This window comes from Manis pentadactyla, chromosome 11, assembly GCF_030020395.1.
Source record: "Manis pentadactyla isolate mManPen7 chromosome 11, mManPen7.hap1, whole genome shotgun sequence".
NCBI classification, from domain to species: domain Eukaryota; kingdom Metazoa; phylum Chordata; class Mammalia; order Pholidota; family Manidae; genus Manis; species Manis pentadactyla.
Window position 1 is genome coordinate 37,639,032 of NC_080029.1, and position 20,872 is coordinate 37,659,903.

A 20,872-nucleotide genomic window follows, 5' to 3' on the forward strand; every position below is an offset into this window, starting at 1 on the left:
TGATTCTACAGGCAACTCAGTGGAATCCCTAATCCTAGGTTTTCCATCTTTGAGAAGCGGTTAACCAGATTTTAACATATGTTCTTCCATTTCCCCAGCCTTGCTTTCTGTCCTTGTAACCACTTTCTGGAGGCCACACCAGTGTCTTCAAGCCTTTAGTTTGATTTCAACAGTCACTGTTTATTATAGTGTCTTTGGAATGAAAATGAGTTAGACTACCTTAAAGACGCCTAAAATTTTTTTCTTTGCATTGACACCAGTGTGTATTAAAATAAAATAGTTGAAAAATAAGTCCTTCTAATATACTTAAGAAATTTCTTCTGTTCATTTTTGAAAATCCATTCCTTAATGAATAAAATAGAAGGCTTAGGGCTAGAGCTTCAGATATTTAAGTATGTTTAGAGACAGTTTGCAACTTTAAAAGTACCTAGATGCATTTTAATCCAGCCACATAGACATTTAACAAAATTGCTGTGTGGTGAGAAGTGATGCTGGTGGCTACTTGTGGTCATGATATAGTTGCATAAGCGTGCAAGTGCTGTTACTATTTAATAATGTTATGTGTTTAATAATCCATTTAAAACCTGGGCTGTGTAGATCAGAAGTGGCTGCTTTAACTCAAGAAAAAAAGGAAGATTTAATGGAAGCAAACTGGTTTTAAACAAGTTTTAGATTTTGGAAGTCTTAAGAAAATCTGATGAAGACAACTGGATCTTTATCTAAGTTGGACTCACACATCCAAAGTGTTGCAGAAAAAAATCACAGGAATTAGAGACAGCTCCCTACCCCAAGCCCATTCATGGATAACCCAGTTTTAAGCTCATGGTTTTGGAGCTCAACTGTATGGTTAAACTGGTCCGTTTATTCAATCCTTCAACCATCCATTCATGAGCTCAGCCCTCTGCATTGTAAGAAGCTTTGATTTTTTAACTCTTTCCTGACAATCTCAAACAAATGCAAGAACCCATTTGCATCTTGAAATTAGAGGTATAATTTACATACTATATGCCCCTAACTTGATAGGCTTTTTATAGATTTAGGACTTTTTGCTGTGTCTCAAGAGGAGTAACAGCAACTACCTATTTTATCATCCATATTTCTCTTGCTTTAATATAGCCTTCCTTAGTTTCTTTTTAGTTATCCATTTCCATTCTTATCTTTATAGGTACAGCCATACCATTCTCACTTGTCATTCACACTAAATCTGTATTTATAAACATTTCTTTGTGCTTCCATCTTTAATGCTGTACAATGTTCTAATAAGTGATGTACCTCTTAGATATTGGGCATAAAGGTTATTTTCAATTTTATGCTTCCTGGAGAATGGTGTAAATGATTTCTCTAAGTAGTTTTTTCAGTCTTGTCTTGGCTCAGTTCTTAGGATAGATTCTCAAGGACAGGAACAATTTTTATTAAGCACCTATTATGTGCCAGGCTGGGTCAAAGTATTGGCCATTTCCATGACACTTGATATGTTCTGACATTCTTTCCAAATGTGCCAGAGACTGCTTAACCAATTGAGTCAGCTCTTAATTGTCCAGCCCAATAGATGTGTTCTTCCTCACTACTCATCTGGTGAATGTTCAGAAGTAAACTAAGTTAAGCATTACAAAGAAGGCAAATCTGAAGAAAAGGCAGTGTGTGGCTAAGTGAGAACTACTTGCTGTTTGGACTATTTACACAGCTCAACATTCTTTTGATGTGATAATTGAGAGGTGAATCTTTTACCAGATCAGAGGATGCTGTACAGAGTGAACATCTTAAGATTAAATAACCTAGATTTCTTTAAATCACTCAGGAAACTTAAATTTGAAATTCGGTTAAAGCAAAACCCAAATACACAATGTTTTATTAATGTAACCAGACATTTATTTTTTTACTATTTGTTGAATGTCTCATATATGCTAGGGAAGCAAGTTTGAATTTGACACCAAATATTCTTGGTTAGTAGAGAGACAGACAAATATATAAATAATTGCTGCAGCACCTGGAGGACACTGTAACAGCATTTATGTGCCCAAGAGTACAGAGGAGCACAAGTTTCTGTGTTCTTTTACCCAGATTTTTTAGTATAAGAGAAGCCCTTTATTTATTTTTTAACTTTCATAGTTTACATTCACATCTTGGGAGAGGAAGAAAACTTGTTATAGAGTACAATAAATTTAAGTGACTTAGTTGGAATGAAAACTCATTTCAGTTTCTGAAATATGTGTATAGTTTAATGATTCAAAAGCAAGTAATTAAAAGATTTTTGTCTCTTTGATTACAGTATGGATAGGTGGTTGAAGAGAAGTCATAAATTGATGTTTGGAAAGTCACTAGTTTTTTTAATAAACAATTTCTAATCAGAAGGGACAAAATTAAAATAATAGAATTGTGCATGCTGTTATTAGTCACACACACAAAAACATTCTAATATGGTAATATTTTTTTCAGTTATCTAAGCTAAAGTAGGGCAAAGGAGGTGGCCTACCTGCTTTTCTAGAACATATGGTGGAGCCTGACAATTTTAACTGCTGGTTACTAACTGTAACCTCAGATCCCAACAATACCTGTGATTCTCTTTCTTTAATGGTAAATTGGGGATAGTAATAGTACCCACTTCATAGGGCTGCTGGATCCAATAGATGCTGCTCTGTGCTCAACTTAACCTCAGCAGCATTGTTGCTCTTGACCTCTTCTTTCTTAAGACACTCTTCTCTGTCAGCTCCTGAGACTCCAAACTTGAGGTCTTTTTTCTTCTACCTCCTACTCCTTTTCATTTGCCTCTCACAGATGTTTTTTTCTATCTAATTTCTAAATGTTGGGTGCCTGAGGGTCCTTTCCCTTCTTTTTGTTTTATTTACTCCTTTACAAGGTAATCCACTTGTCCTGTGGCTTTAAATATCATCTATATGCTGATGAGTCCTCTTGGGTCTCCAGTCTGACCTGTCCAGATTCACCTGTCTGATTGCTTCCTAGATATCGCTCCTTTAACACATTCCTAACTGGATATCTGGATCTCTCTGTCAAACAAGCAAACAAAGCTTTTCCCTTTCCTAATCATCTCCATCTTGGGTAATGGCCTTACAATTATGACTCATTCTTGGTTCTTTCCTTTCGTTTACCCCACATGTTCAAGACAGCAGCAAATACTGCCTCCAGAATATATTTTAAGTCAGTCTATTTCTGTCTTCTCTGCCACGATCCTAGTCCAAGCCATCATCTCGTGCCACTTTCATAGGCTTCTAACTTGTCCCCTTTCTGACTTTTCCATACATAGCTACTGGAGTGATTTTTTTAAAAAACAAAAATCAAATCATGTCACTTCTCTGTTTAAGATCAGTGGCTTCCCGTTGCACTTAACATAAAACTGAATCTCCTTTTCATAGCTTACACATCTGGGTTCAGTTTCCATAGCTAGGAAATTGGGATCACAAGCTCCTGGAGAACACAGATTTTGTATCTGCTTTGTTCATTACTCTTTTTCCAGTGCCTCAAACAGTGTGTGTACATAAGGGGCACTTAATAAATATTTGTTGAATAAATAAACACATGCAGATTATATGGGTCCACAAAAGCCTTTCTTCTTCCCTCTTTTAGAGCAGCATATTATAGCTTAGTATTATCTGCATTATACAGAAAGTCCAGCAAAGACTTCTGGTACAATATCTCCTTTCTTTTACCTTTTTGCCTTCTGCGTCTCACAGGTCTTCTGCCTTACCCCCGTCACCCTGCCAATATGTCTGGGCTGTTCATATAGAGATGAGTAAATAGGACAAGGAACAGATACTGAAAAGGAACCCTGAGAATAGTAGCAGTAGCATTTTGAAAATAAGCATTTTGCTACTGAAAAAAACTTGGAATGCATGCAGAAATAGAATAGTATAATGAATCTTCATCTCGTCATCAGTCAGTTTCAACTGGCTCATGGCCATTCTTTGAGCAACCAGCATTTAATTTGGAACGTGCCTATGGGAAAGGAATACCTAGTTTATAGAGCTTTGTATCACAGATATAGCTTATCCTGGGCATTGTTACTATTTTGTAAACCAGTTGAGAACAGAGTAGGTATGGTTTGAAGGATGTTAGGTTCTGAAATTATCTTTTCTGGTTTGCTTTTTGTAAACGCCTGAAATTTCACCATTAGTTCAGTTGTAGATTTGTAATTTGTGAATAAGCCTGAGAAAGGGAATACATGAAGCCCATTAGCAGTTACTTATATCTAAGTATAAATTGGTTGATTACAAGCATGCTTTACTGGTAAGTAACCAAGAGCAGGCTTTGATGGAAGGTGTAAAATCACAAGGACCTGGGGTGGGAATGGCCATGGGTGGACAAGGAGTGCTGTTCAAGAGGGTAGGCGGTGCTTTGCTACTTTCCAGGTTTGCCTAGAGGTAGTCCTGGCCTCAAAGCCTATAGAAGGAGGTCCCTGTTCCTGTTTGGTGTCCCTGTCATCTGTAATCGAGGTTCAGCTGGCTGCACAGACCTTGTGTAAGGCTGCCCAGAAGGAGCTTCCAGTTAACTCTGCCGCTTGTTTATTTTTAGGTATCTTGCAATATATTCAGAACTCTCCCTCCTAGTGACAGCAATGAATTTGATCCAGAAGAAGATGAACCTACCCTTGAGGCATCATGGCCACACTTACAGGTACTTTGAATTACGATTTGTTATAAGAAAAAGATCCATTAACTCATAAGCTGATTAGCTTGGGAATTCCTTCAAGGCCTTTATTTTCCAAGAAATCAAATTAGAGTATGTTAATGGAAAGCTAGGGAATGCTTTTTATGTTTCTTACTCTTTATAACTGAGAGAGGATAAAATACCACGTTTCAGTGCAGTGTGTTAGTATGGGCCCTCTCAGGCTGCAGGTCCAGCTAGCAGCTCTTCCTCTTTTATTAGAACTTCAAGGTGATACTGCCCACTGGTGCCTCAAACAAGAGCAGAACTATTCTCACATCAATATTAGTTAGATGTGATTAGGTCACAGAGTACATATCTCGTGTTCAACAATAGGTGCCCTGGGGACTTAGATGCCTGTCCTCATGATAACCACAAATGTGGCTCTTTAGCCTGGAAGGGCAAAAACAAACTGCGGTAGCTACTTCATGTTGTTACAAGGAAGAACAACAGCTGAGAGAAAGCTTGTGTGCAGGCCAGTTTTGTTCTCTTCACTGAGGCCATGTTTTCCAATCATAGTCACATGCCAGGACAGATTGGGGCCATCCCTGCATCCCCTTTCCCAGCTCTTGGCCCGTCTGTATGGTGTTTACTTATCCATGTAGGTCATTTTCCATTCTCCTTTTCTGACTGCCTTCTCTGAAGGCCAACATTTCTCAAAGAAATTGAACAAGGAAGTGTGAATGTAACGAAGCCCAAAGCCATCTTTTTACTGAGTTAGAATGTCTTCAGGGGTTGGATGACAACTAGCAAGGAGGGAAGGGATGGTCAGAAAGGAATATAGCTCTGTACATTTCTACCCTGTGGCAGAAGCCACTGCATCTTTGTAGATGTGTGGTCATGGTTACTAGTTGACTTTCTGAACAGCAGAAAATTCTGCAGCCAGGGACATAAGGCCAAGAGGTATTCTCAAAGTTTGTTTTTTTCTACATGTCAGAACTCTTGACATAAATCTGCAGCTTTCCTTGTCCTGCTTTGGCAACTCAAGGTTGCTACAGATATACATGTATGCTCTTTCCTCTAGTAGAGAGCTTTCAGGGGCTCCGTTTTCTCAACTCTTACCCAGGTGTATTACACATATGTATTCCTACTACCAATGCCAAGATTGGCTAAGTTAGTTAAAACATTGTAGTTATTTACTATCTTAGATACTTTATTTATTTCTCAAGGTGCCAGACATACTATCTGCAATCTAAGAAATTTGCAAAACTATTTGGGCTTCTCATGTTATATCCCAGATTGTGATTAAAAATCCAGAAGAAGAATTACTCTTATAAATGGATGGGCTTCTTGTCCTGTCTTATTCTTAAATGCTTGGTACTAGTTCAGAGAAGTATAATGTAGTCTGGAAGAAATTTAAAAAACAGAACAAAACCGAAAAGATAATCTCCTTAGGGAAGTCCTACATCTTATGGTGGAAAAGACAGAAAGACATCTTTAAAGCTTCAACTTACTGTCTTCTGCACATCCCAGAGAAGATACAGGGGACCACTGTTGCCATCTGCAAGAGCTTTTGGATACTCTAAATCATGATCTCCAAAGATATAAATTTCCCCTGAAGCATAATAAAATTTAACTCAACATTTCAGTTAATCCTTCCTAAGATTAATGGCTCTATAAAATTCAGGACTAAATTAATTTCTAACGCTATTAAATTCTTTCACCAAAAGTCTCTAGCTTATACTATGTCATTACTACTGGAACATTAACCATTAGTTCATCTGAAACTCTAAAACCAAAGCAACAACCGTGAAGAATGATGCTAAGACCTGTACCCCTATGGATATGAAATCACAAACCGTTTTCCAAAACAGGCTGGTTTCATCTGTGCTGACATCCTGTTCAAGCCTAAAATCCTCTTGTCCCTTCTTTAGCTAAGGGGGAAATATGACTTATGCTGTATCAGGTAAAGGAAACCTACTCTTAAAACCCACAAATCAACTTTCATTCATAGGAAAGGTCAAGTCAGTAGGTACATCGCTGCCTTTGCCATTGATTGTCTTACGGAAGTCTTTGTACAGGCTCCTGACTTGTCTTAAGAATCCTGTGTTACCTTTGTATATCCTGACTCCACAAACCAGCCACCGTTCCATTTTCACTTGATATATGTGGTTTTAGTAGTGACAAGAGACAAGAGCACTCACTGAACATTAAAGAAATCTCTCTTCTGTTCATGGTAGGTCATTCATATCATAGTGACCCATCACTAAATTCAACATTTTACTTTTTAATTGATCCAACAGGCTATTTTTCAACAACACTTTCATAGACCGTTGCACATTTCATTAACTTCAGCATTAGCAGTGTGCTTCCTCTTCTAGAGCACATTTTATAAGGAAACATGGTGTTTATTACGAAATATCTGACAATAGTAGAGAACAACAAAATTGCATTGAAATGTGGTCATTGGTTGGCTAAGGCCCATTGCCTGCCAGTTGACTGCTCCTGTAGGCCTCACCTTTGATTTAAATGTGACCCTTGCAAAATTACTCATTATAGCAAATCATGTGTTATTTTGGGGATCTTTGGGGATATTTAAAATAGAAAGAAGTATTAAATCCACTGACTTTCAGTTCAAATATATCAAAGGGTTTACTGTATGTGTGTTATTTGATCTTTTCTATTATTTGTATTGGTATCTTTTAAACTTGTATCCCATATTTGAGTATTTTATGAAATTGGATCTGTATCTTCAGTAGAATATGATTTTACAGGACTTCCATTTACAACTAAGAGATTGCTTTTTAATGCTTACACTTGAGACTGAAAAACAGGAATGCTAAAGTCTTTTTACTCATGTTCCTTGGAGAATTCACTTACGTGACCTTGAAAAGTAATTTATCTTCCCAGTCCCCATTTTTCCCTTTAGAAACTCAAGGGAGATTTTTTTATTCTGAGGCAAAATCTGCCTCTTTAAGTATAGCGAACATTTATGCTTATTAATAAATGTGTCTGAAGTGTTTCCACCAGACTGTTTAAACCATAATTGCTTTCAAGGGACCAGAGTGGGGAGAGTTCGATGCCAATCCCACCGGAAAGCCTTGCCAGCCCACAGCTCAGGCCTGGAAGATGAGAATCTCTGCACTTTATGGGAATCAGAAGAGAGATAGAGAGATGAAATACCCTTTTATGGGTTATTTGATTAAGGCTGACATTCTGTTTATAAAACTAAGAATTGAAAGATTCATGTATTGAGAAAAATCAGTTATTCTAGAAGGTGTTGGGATTCAGGCATTATTATGACTAGAAGTACAACTTGACAATGTTCAGATCATTGGGAAAACCTTTTCTGAATTCAGAGTTTCAAAGAGAGAAACTGTGTTATAAAAAAGTAAAATCCTAATGTGAATAAGTAATTTAAGTGTTAAGTTAAGAGTCTGAAGTCACAAAGTCACTGTATTCTGCATTTAGGTTAGTAGTATCTGCAGACCCTTAGGGGGGCCTTGAGACCTGATTTTCAGTGACCTACAAGGTTGTAACTTGTTTTGTAAATGACACTATGTAATTTCTCTTTGCACTGTTTTGACATTTGCACTAATAGTTGTAAAGGCAGCGGTGTTTGAAATTGCTTTTGCCTTGTCACAAAGCAAGGGAGTTGTGCCAAACTAGCCAGTAGTCATAATCTTCACTGCAGTATACTTGCAATGAAAAAAAAGCCAAGTTCAATTTAAAAAGTCCTTGAAGAAGCAGCAAAAAATTATTTTTTTTATAATTTAAAAATTGTTTTATATAAATTTTTAGATAAATTATTTTTAGTAAGTCGACCTTCCAGTACACATTTAAAAAAATACTCTTTGTGATGCAATGGGAAGTGAGCATAAAGTACAGCTGCTGTGTACTGAGTTATCATGGTTGTCTTTTCCTAAAGCATTTGTGTGATTGTTTAAGCTGCAAGCTAAAATAGCTTTTTTTTAATGAAATATTTTTACTTAAAGGAATCCCTGACAAGCTTATGGTTGTTCCAACTTGGGTATTTGGTGGATTTCTCTAAAACATACAAAATAATTATTACCACTGATAAAATTAGAGCATTCAAGCAGAATACAGAATTAGAATTTTGAAAAACTTACATCTGTCACATTGAGCTTGACAGCTCACAGCTTAAAGACTTTTTGATAAAACTGGGGGTATTAAGGAATCTAACATTTTTAATACTGTGTAATGAAATGTGTCAATATTTGAAAAATCTGCATAACTCGGTGAACTAATATTTTCCATTTGGTATGAATGATGGTAGGAAACCATGCATGGGTAAAGATCCATTCAAAGTGTAAGGCAGATAATTGGAATTTGGTGTAACATATGGAGAATTCATTGATAATGGTTTCAGATTCTACATTGCAACTCATTCTTAAGAAATGTCTGTTGAGTTTTAGTGTAGCATCAAAGAATAATGTCCACTATGTGACAAGACTATGATAATATTCTCCCTTTTTCATGCTACTTGATTTGTGTGAGGCTCAATTTTCTTTATATATTTAACCAAAACAATGTATTAGAGCAGATTGAATGCACAAGCAGATGAGAATCTAACTATGTTCTAATGTGTTATTCAAGAGATTTATAAAAATAAAAACTTTTCAGTAATTTTTTGGGAAAATGACTATTTTTCACAAAATATATTTTTTATGTTAATGTATGATGTATTTTATTATTTTTAGATGAAATATTAAATACATATTTAAAATTTCTTGGCTTTTATTTCTAATTTTATATACAGTTGACCCTTGAACAACATGGGTTTGAACTGTGTGGGTACACTTATACATGAATGTTTTCCAATAAATATATAGGAAACTTCTGGATATTTGTGACAATTCAAAAAAACATATTCTTTTCCTTAGCTTATTTTATTGTAAGAGTACAGTACATAATACAAATAACATACAAAATATGTGTTTATGTTATCGGTAAGTCTTCTGATCTACAGAGTTAAGTGTTAGGGGAGTCCAAAATTATACACAGATTTTCAACTACATGGCAGGGTGATGCCCCTAATTCCCATGCTGTTCAAGGGTCAATAATATGTATCATAAAAACAAAAGCTCTTTAGAGTCTTCAATCATTTTTAAGTATAGTGAGACTAAAATGTATGTGAATGCTGTTTTAGGTGATAGTGACAATGATAACATGTCTTAGTCACTGTGTGGAGGGCTTTACATACATTATTACATTTAATCTTGAGGATTATCATCACCCTTACACAGTTGAATAAACAGACTATTAGAGAAATTGACTTGCCTGGGATTACACAGTAAGGGTTCAACTAGGCTCCAACCCAGTGTCTGTATCTCTTAAAATTTCTGGTTTTGTTATATTGTATCCTACACAAAGATCTAATGTATACTTTAACATCAATTTATTTTGCAAAGAGCATGAACAATGATCCCCTATTGTTTATAAGAACAGTTATTTGAGATTGACTTTGCAGATGAGAATATTCTTATCATTTGTAGATGAAAACACTCTGCTACACCATCATATATTCCTTTTAGGAGTATAAATTGTCATAAACTTTCTGAAAGGAAATTTGTCAATGAGTGTTGACAATCTTGAATGAAATGTTTGGATATCTTTTGAACTAACAGTTCCACTTTTAGAAATATTTCCTCATAAAATAATTGAGCATGTGCACACTGATGTATGTTATAAGATGTATACCATGATGTAATTTGATAGAGAAATAATTCAGAAACTAAAATGTCTAAGCATAGGAAATTGGTTAAATCAATTATGAATAATAGAACTATTCATTATAAATTGTGTATAATTAGTTGTAGCTTCTAAGAATGGTGGCTTAGATATTATTGACATAAATTGTACCCAATATATTGTTTAGATGGTAAAAGTAGTTTCAAAATGCTATAAAAATATAGTACATTGATATGTTGTAGAAATATGGAGAAAAATAGGGAGGTTTATACATTAAAATGTTAACAATGGTTATCTCTGGATGGTGAGATTATGGGGATTTTTTGCTTTGGTTGACTTTTAGGCTTTTAATTTAAAAAGTTAAAAAACAACAGCAGTGGCTAGCCACAAGAAAGGTTTAGCATGGCTAGTAGATTGATGTTCAAATCAAATTTTGTAAGTCCTATCAATTTAGTGTTACAAAATTTTTGTGGTTTTTGATACTATTCTCAGTGAATTGTAATTTGAAATTAACTATAATCGGTTTGTTGCAGCTTGTATATGAATTTTTCATACGATTTTTGGAAAGCCAAGAATTCCAACCCAGCATTGCCAAAAAATACATAGATCAGAAATTTGTATTACAGGTAAGCACATTCTTGTGGTTGCATGTATTTGTTAATCAGTTAACTCTTCATCTCATTTTTCCTTGATGTTTGTTAAGAATTCTTGCAATGACAGTTATATCACTTTATAAACAAACATACACTCTACAAATAAGTTAGTTTCCATTATTGCCCATTAAAAGTAATATGTACCTCTTAATTTATTGTGCTAGAAATTAATTATATTTTAAACAAGGAATGCTAATACCTAAATCTCTGTAGTTTGCTTTCCTAAAATTTAATTATAAAGGAATTTCATTTATATACCCTAGTTTGTGTGAATCTTTGTGTAGCTTGAAAACTTCTGTTTGCTAAATATCCTTAAGGAACTGTTGCATAGATCTGTTAAAATTGAGTGGGGACTGTCTAGAGCAGAAGTCTACCTTTAATGAATAATCAAAGTCAGAGTATTCCTGAGCTTTCACAGCTAGGAAATAGCACAGCTTAACACTTAAAGTTCCCATGAAGAGATTAACTCTAACCTATCTGGAACTTCTCAAGGTACATATTTTTCTTGGTTTGTCATTTTACATTTTATAACTGTAGACCACATCTTCATTTTTACCTAGGACTTGGGAACTTTCATGGCAGTGAATTTTTTGGTAATAGCTCCTTGCTCCTATTTGACATTCATCTATGAAAATTGGTACTTAACTAACTGGTATATGGACAGTTGAAGCTCCTTTCTAAGTGATTAATGGGATACCTCAAGTAGAAAAGAATAAATATCTATTAGTGAGCCAATAAGCAGAAATTCAAATTTAAAACATTATTTTGGCAGGAAATTAATCTGCTATGCCTTACCTGGGTAAGTTGACAACTTTTGTGATGACCTTATTTCCCCTTCTTTATTAAATCAATAAATTTAGAATTCTGAGTATATTAGGTTGAGAGGCTTTGAAAAAGTGAGCTCTGAGATAACAGACAGAGAGGTAGTCAATAGGTGGATACATGGATCACTGGGTAAATAGATACATTGATCCACACGTCCTTATACCAAGGAGGCAACATTTCAGACAAAAGAAAAGCAAGACATAACAGATTTGTGTTTTGTATTGGAAAGTCCTTCCATTTATATAGCCCTGTGTAGTTCTCAGAGTACCTTCACATGCATTATTTGATTTGTACAGCAATCTAGAACAGACATGTAAGTTTTATGTACACTTCACAGATGAAAATACTGAGGTTTATCAAGTTTTCTCAAGCACAATGCCTGTTCTGGTTGTCTGTCCATGATGCAATGATGCCTCCTTTGATTCCCCTCATTATAACTTGGAATGATTGAAGTCAGGAGTAGTCTTCACTCCTCAACACTAATGAAATAACAAGGTTCCCTTATATTTATGGTAAAGTGAAGTGCCTGAGAGGATCAGATAATGATTCTGCAGTAAAGCATGTGTCTAGTTGGCATGGAAACAGTAAACATTACAGTTTTACTTTGAAGCTAGTGCTTTTCTTATGTGAAAAGCATGCAAGGCCCCAGCTCAGTGTGCTCTCCATGGTAGATGGGCTCCTGATAAAGCTCATAAGATTAAAACAACAGAGAGATCCAGATTTGGAAAGGATATTTTGGTCTTCTTTTCTAGTTCTTTACTAAGTGAATCAGTCTCCTTTGAAACCCTGATGAGGCATGCCCTCCGCCTACCCGTTTTTAATGAGGAAGGACCATATACACAGGCAGATTATTCCTTTTTTGTTAAAAAGTGCTTTTTAATGTTGAACCTCCCTATCCCTGTATGCCCTGGCCTTATTTCTCCAGATTAGTCCCTTAGTATATCACTAGCCCAGACATAACCTTTCAGGTCTTAAAACACAGGTTTCGTGTTTTACCTGTTGGCTCTTTTCCTTTAGAACAGCAGTTGCAACTCAAATGCTTGTGGGATCATTTATAGTAAGTCTGGTGGCCAGATTCAGACAACAGGAGGTAGGCTAGCTCCTACTGAACAGAGCTTTGTCTACACCTCTTCCTTCAGTTATTGCTAGACTTTTTTTTTTTCTTTCCAAGAGAAATAGACATCCATATTTTTATGTGAAAATTTTCTGGTAGTTCTGCAGTACTATGCAGGATGAATGCATCTGCCTTCTGGATCTAGCCTACAGCTGTCAGTGTGCATTCTGTGCTCTAGACTGAGTCCTTAGTTCTGTCAACCCAATCTTGTCAATTTTTGAAGTCTTCAACATATGTCCATGTTGCTCTGAGTCTGGTCAGTCCAGTGCAGTTAGAACTGTGTACTCCATTCTCTTCTCTGGAGGCTAGGTTTCTTAAAGGGGAAGTCTCATTAGCTCTTGCTGTACTGACACTGCTAACTTATGTTAAGCTTGTCATCTACATTGACTTTTAATTTAGCTTGTTTAGGTTGTTCTAAAGCCGTGTTTTCCCTTGTTCTTGTTCATTATGCAATTTGCTCTTTTATCTAGGTGTAGAATTTGATATCTATTACTGTGGAATATAATTTTTCCTCACCTTTTGATATCTTCTGGATCTTGATTCTGTCATGCACTTTTTTCACTGTATCTTCTATCTTTATCACATCTGTGACCTTCTTAAATATGCTAGCTATTGGCCTCATCAAGGTCATTGATTAAAATTGTTAAAACTAACCGGGACTAAGGATAGAGCCCGTGTCATGCCTTTAGCAACTTCCCTTTGCTTTAGAACAGGTTCATTAATCAGCAGTATTTGAACTCCATCCTTGAACCAGTTGGAAATTTACTCCAGAATCTGATCATCCTTCTTGCATTAAAAATTTTTGCTCATAAGGAGATTATAGAGACTTTGTCAGATGCTGTGGGAAAAGCTGGGACTTTGTGTTTACAGCATCCCCTCATGTTTGTGCCTTGGAACTCTATTACAAAAAGGAATGCCATTCATCTGCCATGGGGCATTAGTGAACTTCTGGGGGCTATTGCTATTTACTGGTAATGATGCCCTATGTAAGTACTTACAAACCATGGGGTTGATCATCTGTCCGTGAGTTTTGCCAGGGACAAGAAATAAAGTACAAGTGAAGTCAATCTACTTTAGTTTTTAGTCCCTGCCTCATTTTTACAATTTTTGTCTTCTTTACCGTCCCTCTGCTTGATATGTTGATGAACTCAATCTTCAGACCACGGCTCACCCCAGTTCCTGTATCCATCGTGAAAGGGACAGGCCAGGGTATTAGCAGAATCAATAGCACCACTGAGTGGTGTTTAAATGTATCGTATGATTAGCCGGTGTGTTAACTGTCATGTTGGAAATAAGCCTTGGCTGTGGGTTAGCTGTCATTTTCCAGAAAACCGTATTCATTTGTGTTGGTAATCCATAAAGTTGGCCTTCTTTCCCTTTTCCTATCCTTTATTCTGTGCATGATTTAGCTGGGGCCCTATTGTCTTATCAGAGTGTAGCTTCAACCCCCTGCCTGCTTCTCATGAGCTCCCTTCCTAGGAGGTCTGGTTCTGATGTGGGACCAGATCTTAGGACTAGAAAAGGCTTGGCTTTTGGCGCTTGAGGCATTATTGCTGAGATTCAACCCTGTTATCCCCGTTCCTACTGCACCCTCCTCCTCCCGCTGCCATGCCTTGCTGCCCTTGAGCAGGCAGGTCCTTCATGTTTCTGTACTATGTCATCAGTTCATTTGTTTGTTACACTCTCACTTCTCCCCTACTTGTTTCTCTATCCCCCAGTTTCCCACCTGGTCCTAGTATAGTTTATACCTAAGTAAAGGAACCCTCATACTTTTCCTTTTTGCAAATCAGGATGACATTTACCTTACTCTTTTCCTTTGAGCAGATTTCTTATTCTCTGTGGATTCTCAAAGATCTCAAAATCAGCTTTGGTGATCCCAGCTTGTAATTTCTTTATTCAGTTAAATGTAATTTATTCTAGCTCTGAAATTTGAATCTATATCCTGTGTTCTGTCCAATCTATTGTGACTCTCTTCCTTCAGTAAAGACAAAAGAAAAATTAGAATTGAGCTATTTTAACATAGTGTAGTGGAAAGAAAGTTAGAAAGCTCTGAATTTGAATCCTGACTCCTCTATATACACTAAATGTATCTTAGGAGCTGAGAATATGTAATGTGGGCCAAGAAGAAACTGCATTCAAACTCTGGCTTTTCTGTCTCCATACAGTGTGACTTTCAGCAAATTAATACACTTGATGCTCAGGCTTGAGTTTCCTCATTCATGACATGGGGATAACAGAATAAGTGAGATACTGTTCACTAAAGTAGTATATACCCCCAAACTGACAGCTGTTAAATTTGTTTAGTTAAGTTGGCACTGTAGACATGCTCCCTACCTTCTTAAACACGTACTGAAAGTCTGGGCAGATTATTGACTATTCTGAGCATCAGTCTTTTCTTCTCTAAAATGGCGATAACAGTTACATCTCTTACAACAAGCTACAAGTAGGCTTGTTAAGAGGATAAAATGAATTGACTTGTAAGAATTTCTGCTGGTCTTTTGCATGGGGCATAGTAGTTGCTCAATAAGTAGTAATTCGTCTTTTCACGTCTTCCTCATATTATCTTTCCACATTAGTAGGATATCTTATTTTTCTTAATTCTAGTATTAATTTAAAAATCTCCACCAGTTGAAATGAAATAAAAAATTTTATATGAAACCTATAATAAAATTTTGCAAAGAAGGCCAGAGTAAATGCAGAAATGTAACATACTCTTAGATGGGAAAGACTTGCCATCATGGATATCCATAGAATCTCCAAATTGATTTATATATTTAGTGAAATTCTAGTTAAAATTTCAGTAGTTTGTTTGAAAATTTCTGAGTTCATGAAATAAAATAAATTTTGAAAAGGGGAACTATATATTTTATCTATGAACATGCTATAAATGTACATTAATCAAAATAATGTGGTATGGGTAGAGGAGACTGGAACATAATAGAGGCTTGGGTGAAAAAGATCCCTCTTTAGTATGCCATTAACACATAAAAAATGTACCAGTAAATAGATAGATATATATTGTGTGTGTGTGTGTGTGTGTGTGTTTGTGTGTGTGTACGTGTGTGTGTACAGTTGGTATAATCCTCTGAGAGGAAATCTGAGTTTTCTGTTGACTGAAATTCTATCAATTAGGCAATTCCATGAAAAATAGTCAGATATGTACCCAAAGATATATGTATAGGGATTTTGAAAGCATCATTGTTAATAATTATTACGAAATTGGAAACGAGTTTCTCAGTAGGGGTTTGGGTTTATAAACTATGGATATTCATACAAGGCATCAGTTTGTCAAAAGAATGAGATAGAGCTATACATGATCTGTTTTTAAATGAAACTTGCACATTATGGAAGAGTATGACTTTTTGAACCTGAGTCTGTTATTTTAGGGAGAAGGACTATTTGTTATATTCACTAACAGTTTTGGGAGGTGATATACCAAATTGTTAATTGTCTGGTGGGATGTGCGGTGATTTTCATCTTTTCATTTTAGTATTTCTTTTTTGCATTTAAAAATAATGAACATGTGTGTTACAATCAATAAAAATACTAAAAATATTTCAGTTACAAGTATATTCCCATTTTGTTGCCTTGCGTTTTTTATATACCTCGGCTGATTCTGTGTATTAGCCTTCCTAAGACTGTTTTTGTAAGACTGTGTCCTTTCTTTTATACTTAACATTTGTGTTTCCTTCCTTTCATCATTTATTCTCTTTTAAAATCTGAAGCTCAATGGAAAGCTTCTAGTCTTCCCTCAAGAGCCTTTTTCAATACCTTGCATTTTTCTTCTTCCTAAAGAAGCAGTGTAGGTTAGTGGTTAAGTGTATGGGCTGGTTTGAATGCAGGCTCTGCTGTTTTTAGTGCATGCCTTGGGCAAGTTATATAACACTTGATGCCTCAGTTGCCCCATATGGAAATTAGTTGCACAATATCCATAATATAATAGCAATTGCATTAAGGATTATTGCAGAGATTAATAAGTGAATATATATGTAAGCACTTAGAATAATCCTGACAGTAGTAAGTGTACAGTAAATGTTACACTGCTGCTATCAGTATTTTTATTAGGATCAGTTCTTATTTTGAGAACCTTCTTTCACGATATTTTCTAGAGTAGCCTCAGTCTGTGAAGCCATATGGTATTAGTCTACTGTGTCTTGCCTTCATGTTATGAATTTTTTGAAATCTAACTTTTGCCATTCTTAAAATAAAAAATCCCATTGGACTCTAACTTATATGGTACTTCTCTTGCTGTTGGGATTTTTTAAGATGTTGAATGTTAGATTCACTTCACCAACTGATTTCTTCCAATCTGTGTTAGAAGTGAATGGTGCCAGGAACATGCACTTTTTAGTATGTGAGTACAAGGGATAGCACATTCAGATCTTTACAGAGGCCAGACAAGCAGTATAGAATGGCGTAGTCTAGGTGTGACAGAAAAGGAGTGATGGAAACAGTGGTGACCTAGAAACGTTGAACCCTGCTGCCAGTCCGCTCCTGTTAGCTGTTAAGTAGTAGGTAAGTGGACCAAGTGTTGCTAGGTCTTCTGATCTTTCAAGAGAACCTGAAATTCAGACTTTTGTGTGGGCCAGAGAATATTGTGACTTGTACATTTGAAGGGTTTGCTGTTTTTAAATTTAAGAATGGTATTAATGGCTTGCTTAAATTTCATTGTAGTTTTTATTAAATCTAGATTTACATAACCATCAGCATTTCTTATATACCTAACCTAAGTCTTTACACAAGAAAGCCGTTGGAGATTTATCAAAGACAGTCAGTTAATTACATAGTACACTTGTATCTATGGTAATGTGGATTTTAGACTCAGGTTAACTTGACAACTGCCTTCCATGGCTGTAAGTGTGTAAGCTTGCCTAGGATTATGGAACAACTTTGTCCATTCCCAGTAAAGATAATATTCATCTGTGTTAGGATGGTTGGGGAAATGGTTTATGTTCTCCCCAGCCAAAAGTAAATTGTAAAATCTTAAATTATTTCACTGGGTGGATTATTGTGGCTAGAATTTAGTAGCATATTTCTAAAGATGCTTTCAGCCACTCTGCAAATCTGAACAGCAGTCCATGGTTGCTAAGAGACATACTATTCAAATATCCCCATAAACATATGTACTGCTGGAGATTGCTGTTTAGTAATTTGTACTTCACATTTGCAGTTGTATTTAGCTGAAAGGTGCCATAATTATCATGCAAATTATGCAAACCACTCAGCCTGTCCTTAAAAGTGACCTTTTGTTACTGTGTTTTAAAAACTCAAGACAAATTGGACACAACACAATCCAACCTGTTAAAGAATTTTAAGTTCTAAACCAAAATGAATTCCGTGAAGCCTTGAATCTCAGCTCCAATACAAAGAACTACTTTCCAAACAAATTTCTTGAATATGTCACAATGTTTACATTTCTCTCTCAGAGTCTATAGGAAATAAAATTTTACAGAATCTATTTGTACCAAGAATTTTATCAGGTAGCCATTACCAGTTAACAATAAATCACCATCTCATCCTGTCTAACTTGTAACTCAAAAACCCTAAAAAGGGGCTTTACTGCTCTGACTACTGTATCCAGAGTCAGCTTCATGGAGGTACAACTTGAGCAATGGTAAGGGCCGCTGTGCTTGGGAGGACCTAGCTCTTGGTTTAATACTTTGATGTTTCTATCTTGAAATTCTTAATACTTTTTGGATAAGGAACACTGCATTTTCATTTTGCCCTGGGCCTCACAAATTATATAACCAGGCCCTGCCTGCATCCTACTAAGTGCATCATTATGTAGAATAACAGCTTTTCCCTGAAGTGCTCACCAAATTGTTCATCTTCAGATTTTAAGTTGAATGGTTTTCTTGAATCAGAATGAATACTTTTGAGGGAGAAAAGAATGGACTTCTCTAATTTGTGGGGAGAATGCTTGAAATTAGGAAGAAAATAAGAGTGTATGACTTGGCAGAATTGTTCGTATTTGTATGACTTACACCATTGAAAATGATTTTTATACTGAGTTTCCATAAAGTCTTGAATTCAGAATTGCTGGAAGCTTATAATACACAGCCTTTTGATCCCTTGTCCCCATTGTGCTTTCTCAGTGGCTGCACATAGATCAGTTCATTTCATGTATTGATCCTCTTGAGTTCTGATTCACCGGAGTCAGGCTGCTATTGGTTCTTATTTCTTGGTTCTGAACTGTTTTCTCCACGTGTGTTACCTGGTCTAGGTGAAGCTATTGGGCAGATACCATTTTCCAGGTGGTAGATTAGCTGAAGTTAAAAACAGAGCTAGAAATGTGGAGATCGGATACTAGTTTGGATGAAAACAATTAGAATACCAATTCCACTGATTATTTACTTGAGGATTTTCTGATGTTCTTTAAAAAAATCTTTCTTTATGTGAAATAGGGCAGGGCAGCTGCTTTATTGTAGTAAAGACAGTTAGGCTTTTTGTTTCAAGTCTTTTGCTCTTAATTTTTCAAAATAGTTTCACTTAACAAAGTAATGTCTTTTTTTTTTTACAACTTCAAATATATTTGTATGGTTTATAAAGAAAAATAGCTATCCCCTGCCTCATCCTTCCCCAGCCCAGGGTCTCATTCCCTAGAGGTAACCACTGACAAATCGTCTAGCTGTTTTCTTGAATGTATCTCCATATTTCCAAATAGCATACTTACACTGCTGTTTCATGTTTTTTTTTTCTCCATCTCTTCCTACTATAAATCATTAGATGTCTCCTATATATCCTTCTCTACATCTCTTAAATGTAGTTAGTTATGTCACAAAATGTAATTAAATCGAATTGTAGTGTTTGCATTAGTGTGATTGTGTATAGGTTGTTCACAGCCAAGGCACATATTAGGCTACAATTGCATTTCTTTTCTTATAGGGCTTTTCATTTTTTTAACCCCTGGAATTAGCAGTTGCCTTACCTTTCACTTATGTGCTTTTCTCTGTATTGGTTACTAGTTTGTCCCTTAGTTCTCTGAAAACACCATACAACTCTTCTAAATCTGGCCTACATATCAGCTCATCTTATAAGTTCTATTTTTCTTGGAGTCTTCCTTTCTGGAGCCCTAGTCATCCACTCTAGTTGGCACTGGTTGCTCACTCTAGGCTGTATTCACAGTGGTCTTTTGGGGGCTTCCCTCTGCCACTCTACTGGACTGTGTCTTTGGTTGCTTAGTTTCTGCCTTTTCATTTTGGGAGAATACACCCTCTAGATGCTTCTTAAGAAAGCGTGAATTGGATGTAAATTTTTTGAGAACTGCATCTCTGAAAATGTCTTTATTCTACCCACATATTTGATTGACATTTGGTTAGGTATAGATTTGTAGGTTGGAACCCATACTCCCTCAGAAGTTTTAAGCAATTGTTCCATTGTCTTCTAGCTTCTAGTGCTGGTTTGCAGCAGCTGGACTCCTTATCCTTTATAGTGGTCTATCTATCTGCCTATAGTGACATACACTGTCATCATACGTACCTCAGATGCCTATATTTATAGGTATTTCCTCCTGAGAGTGTCAGTTTCCCCAAAAAGGAACCTTCTAATCTGCCTCATCCAAAATTAGGAGCTTAGTCAGGGAAGGGGCTTGCAAAGGTCTCACTCTTCAGTGTATAGTTTTATTTAATCCTATTATTTTCAGTAAGCTGTGTGCAGTGTCCCCAAGACTAGAGATTTGCTCATTTATTCTCTCCAGACCTTGGCTGTAAATCTTCAGTGCACTGCATGGGAAAAGGATCTGGGGAGGTCATAATACTCTTTTTTACAAAGTCCTCCGTCATAGCACTCTTACCCAGTCCTCCTGCTTTTAGCTCCTCACACCCTTGCCATCAAATGTATCTGGTGCCTTCAGTTCTTAAGCCTTTTAAGGGTTTTCTGACATGAGTTGGCTTGCTTCTTGTTGGCTTACCTCCCTGCTGTCAGAATGGAAAAACACTTAGAGTGGAGAAAGATCATTACTTTTTGCCAT

General features: G+C 36.2%; 1 protein-coding gene across 2 annotated transcripts in view; it reads left to right on the forward strand.

The window, feature by feature from the left end:
• PPP2R5E (protein phosphatase 2 regulatory subunit B'epsilon) overlaps nucleotides 1–20,872 on the forward strand; it is a 158,603-nt gene that overhangs the window by 116,901 nt on the left and 20,830 nt on the right. For both annotated transcript variants that reach the window (XM_036896276.2, XM_036896275.2), the window contains exons 4-5: nucleotides 4,528–4,629; nucleotides 10,845–10,937. In XM_036896276.2, coding sequence (XP_036752171.1) covers nucleotides 4,528–4,629; nucleotides 10,845–10,937 — 195 coding nt within the window. The remainder of the gene's footprint in view (nucleotides 1–4,527; nucleotides 4,630–10,844; nucleotides 10,938–20,872) is intronic.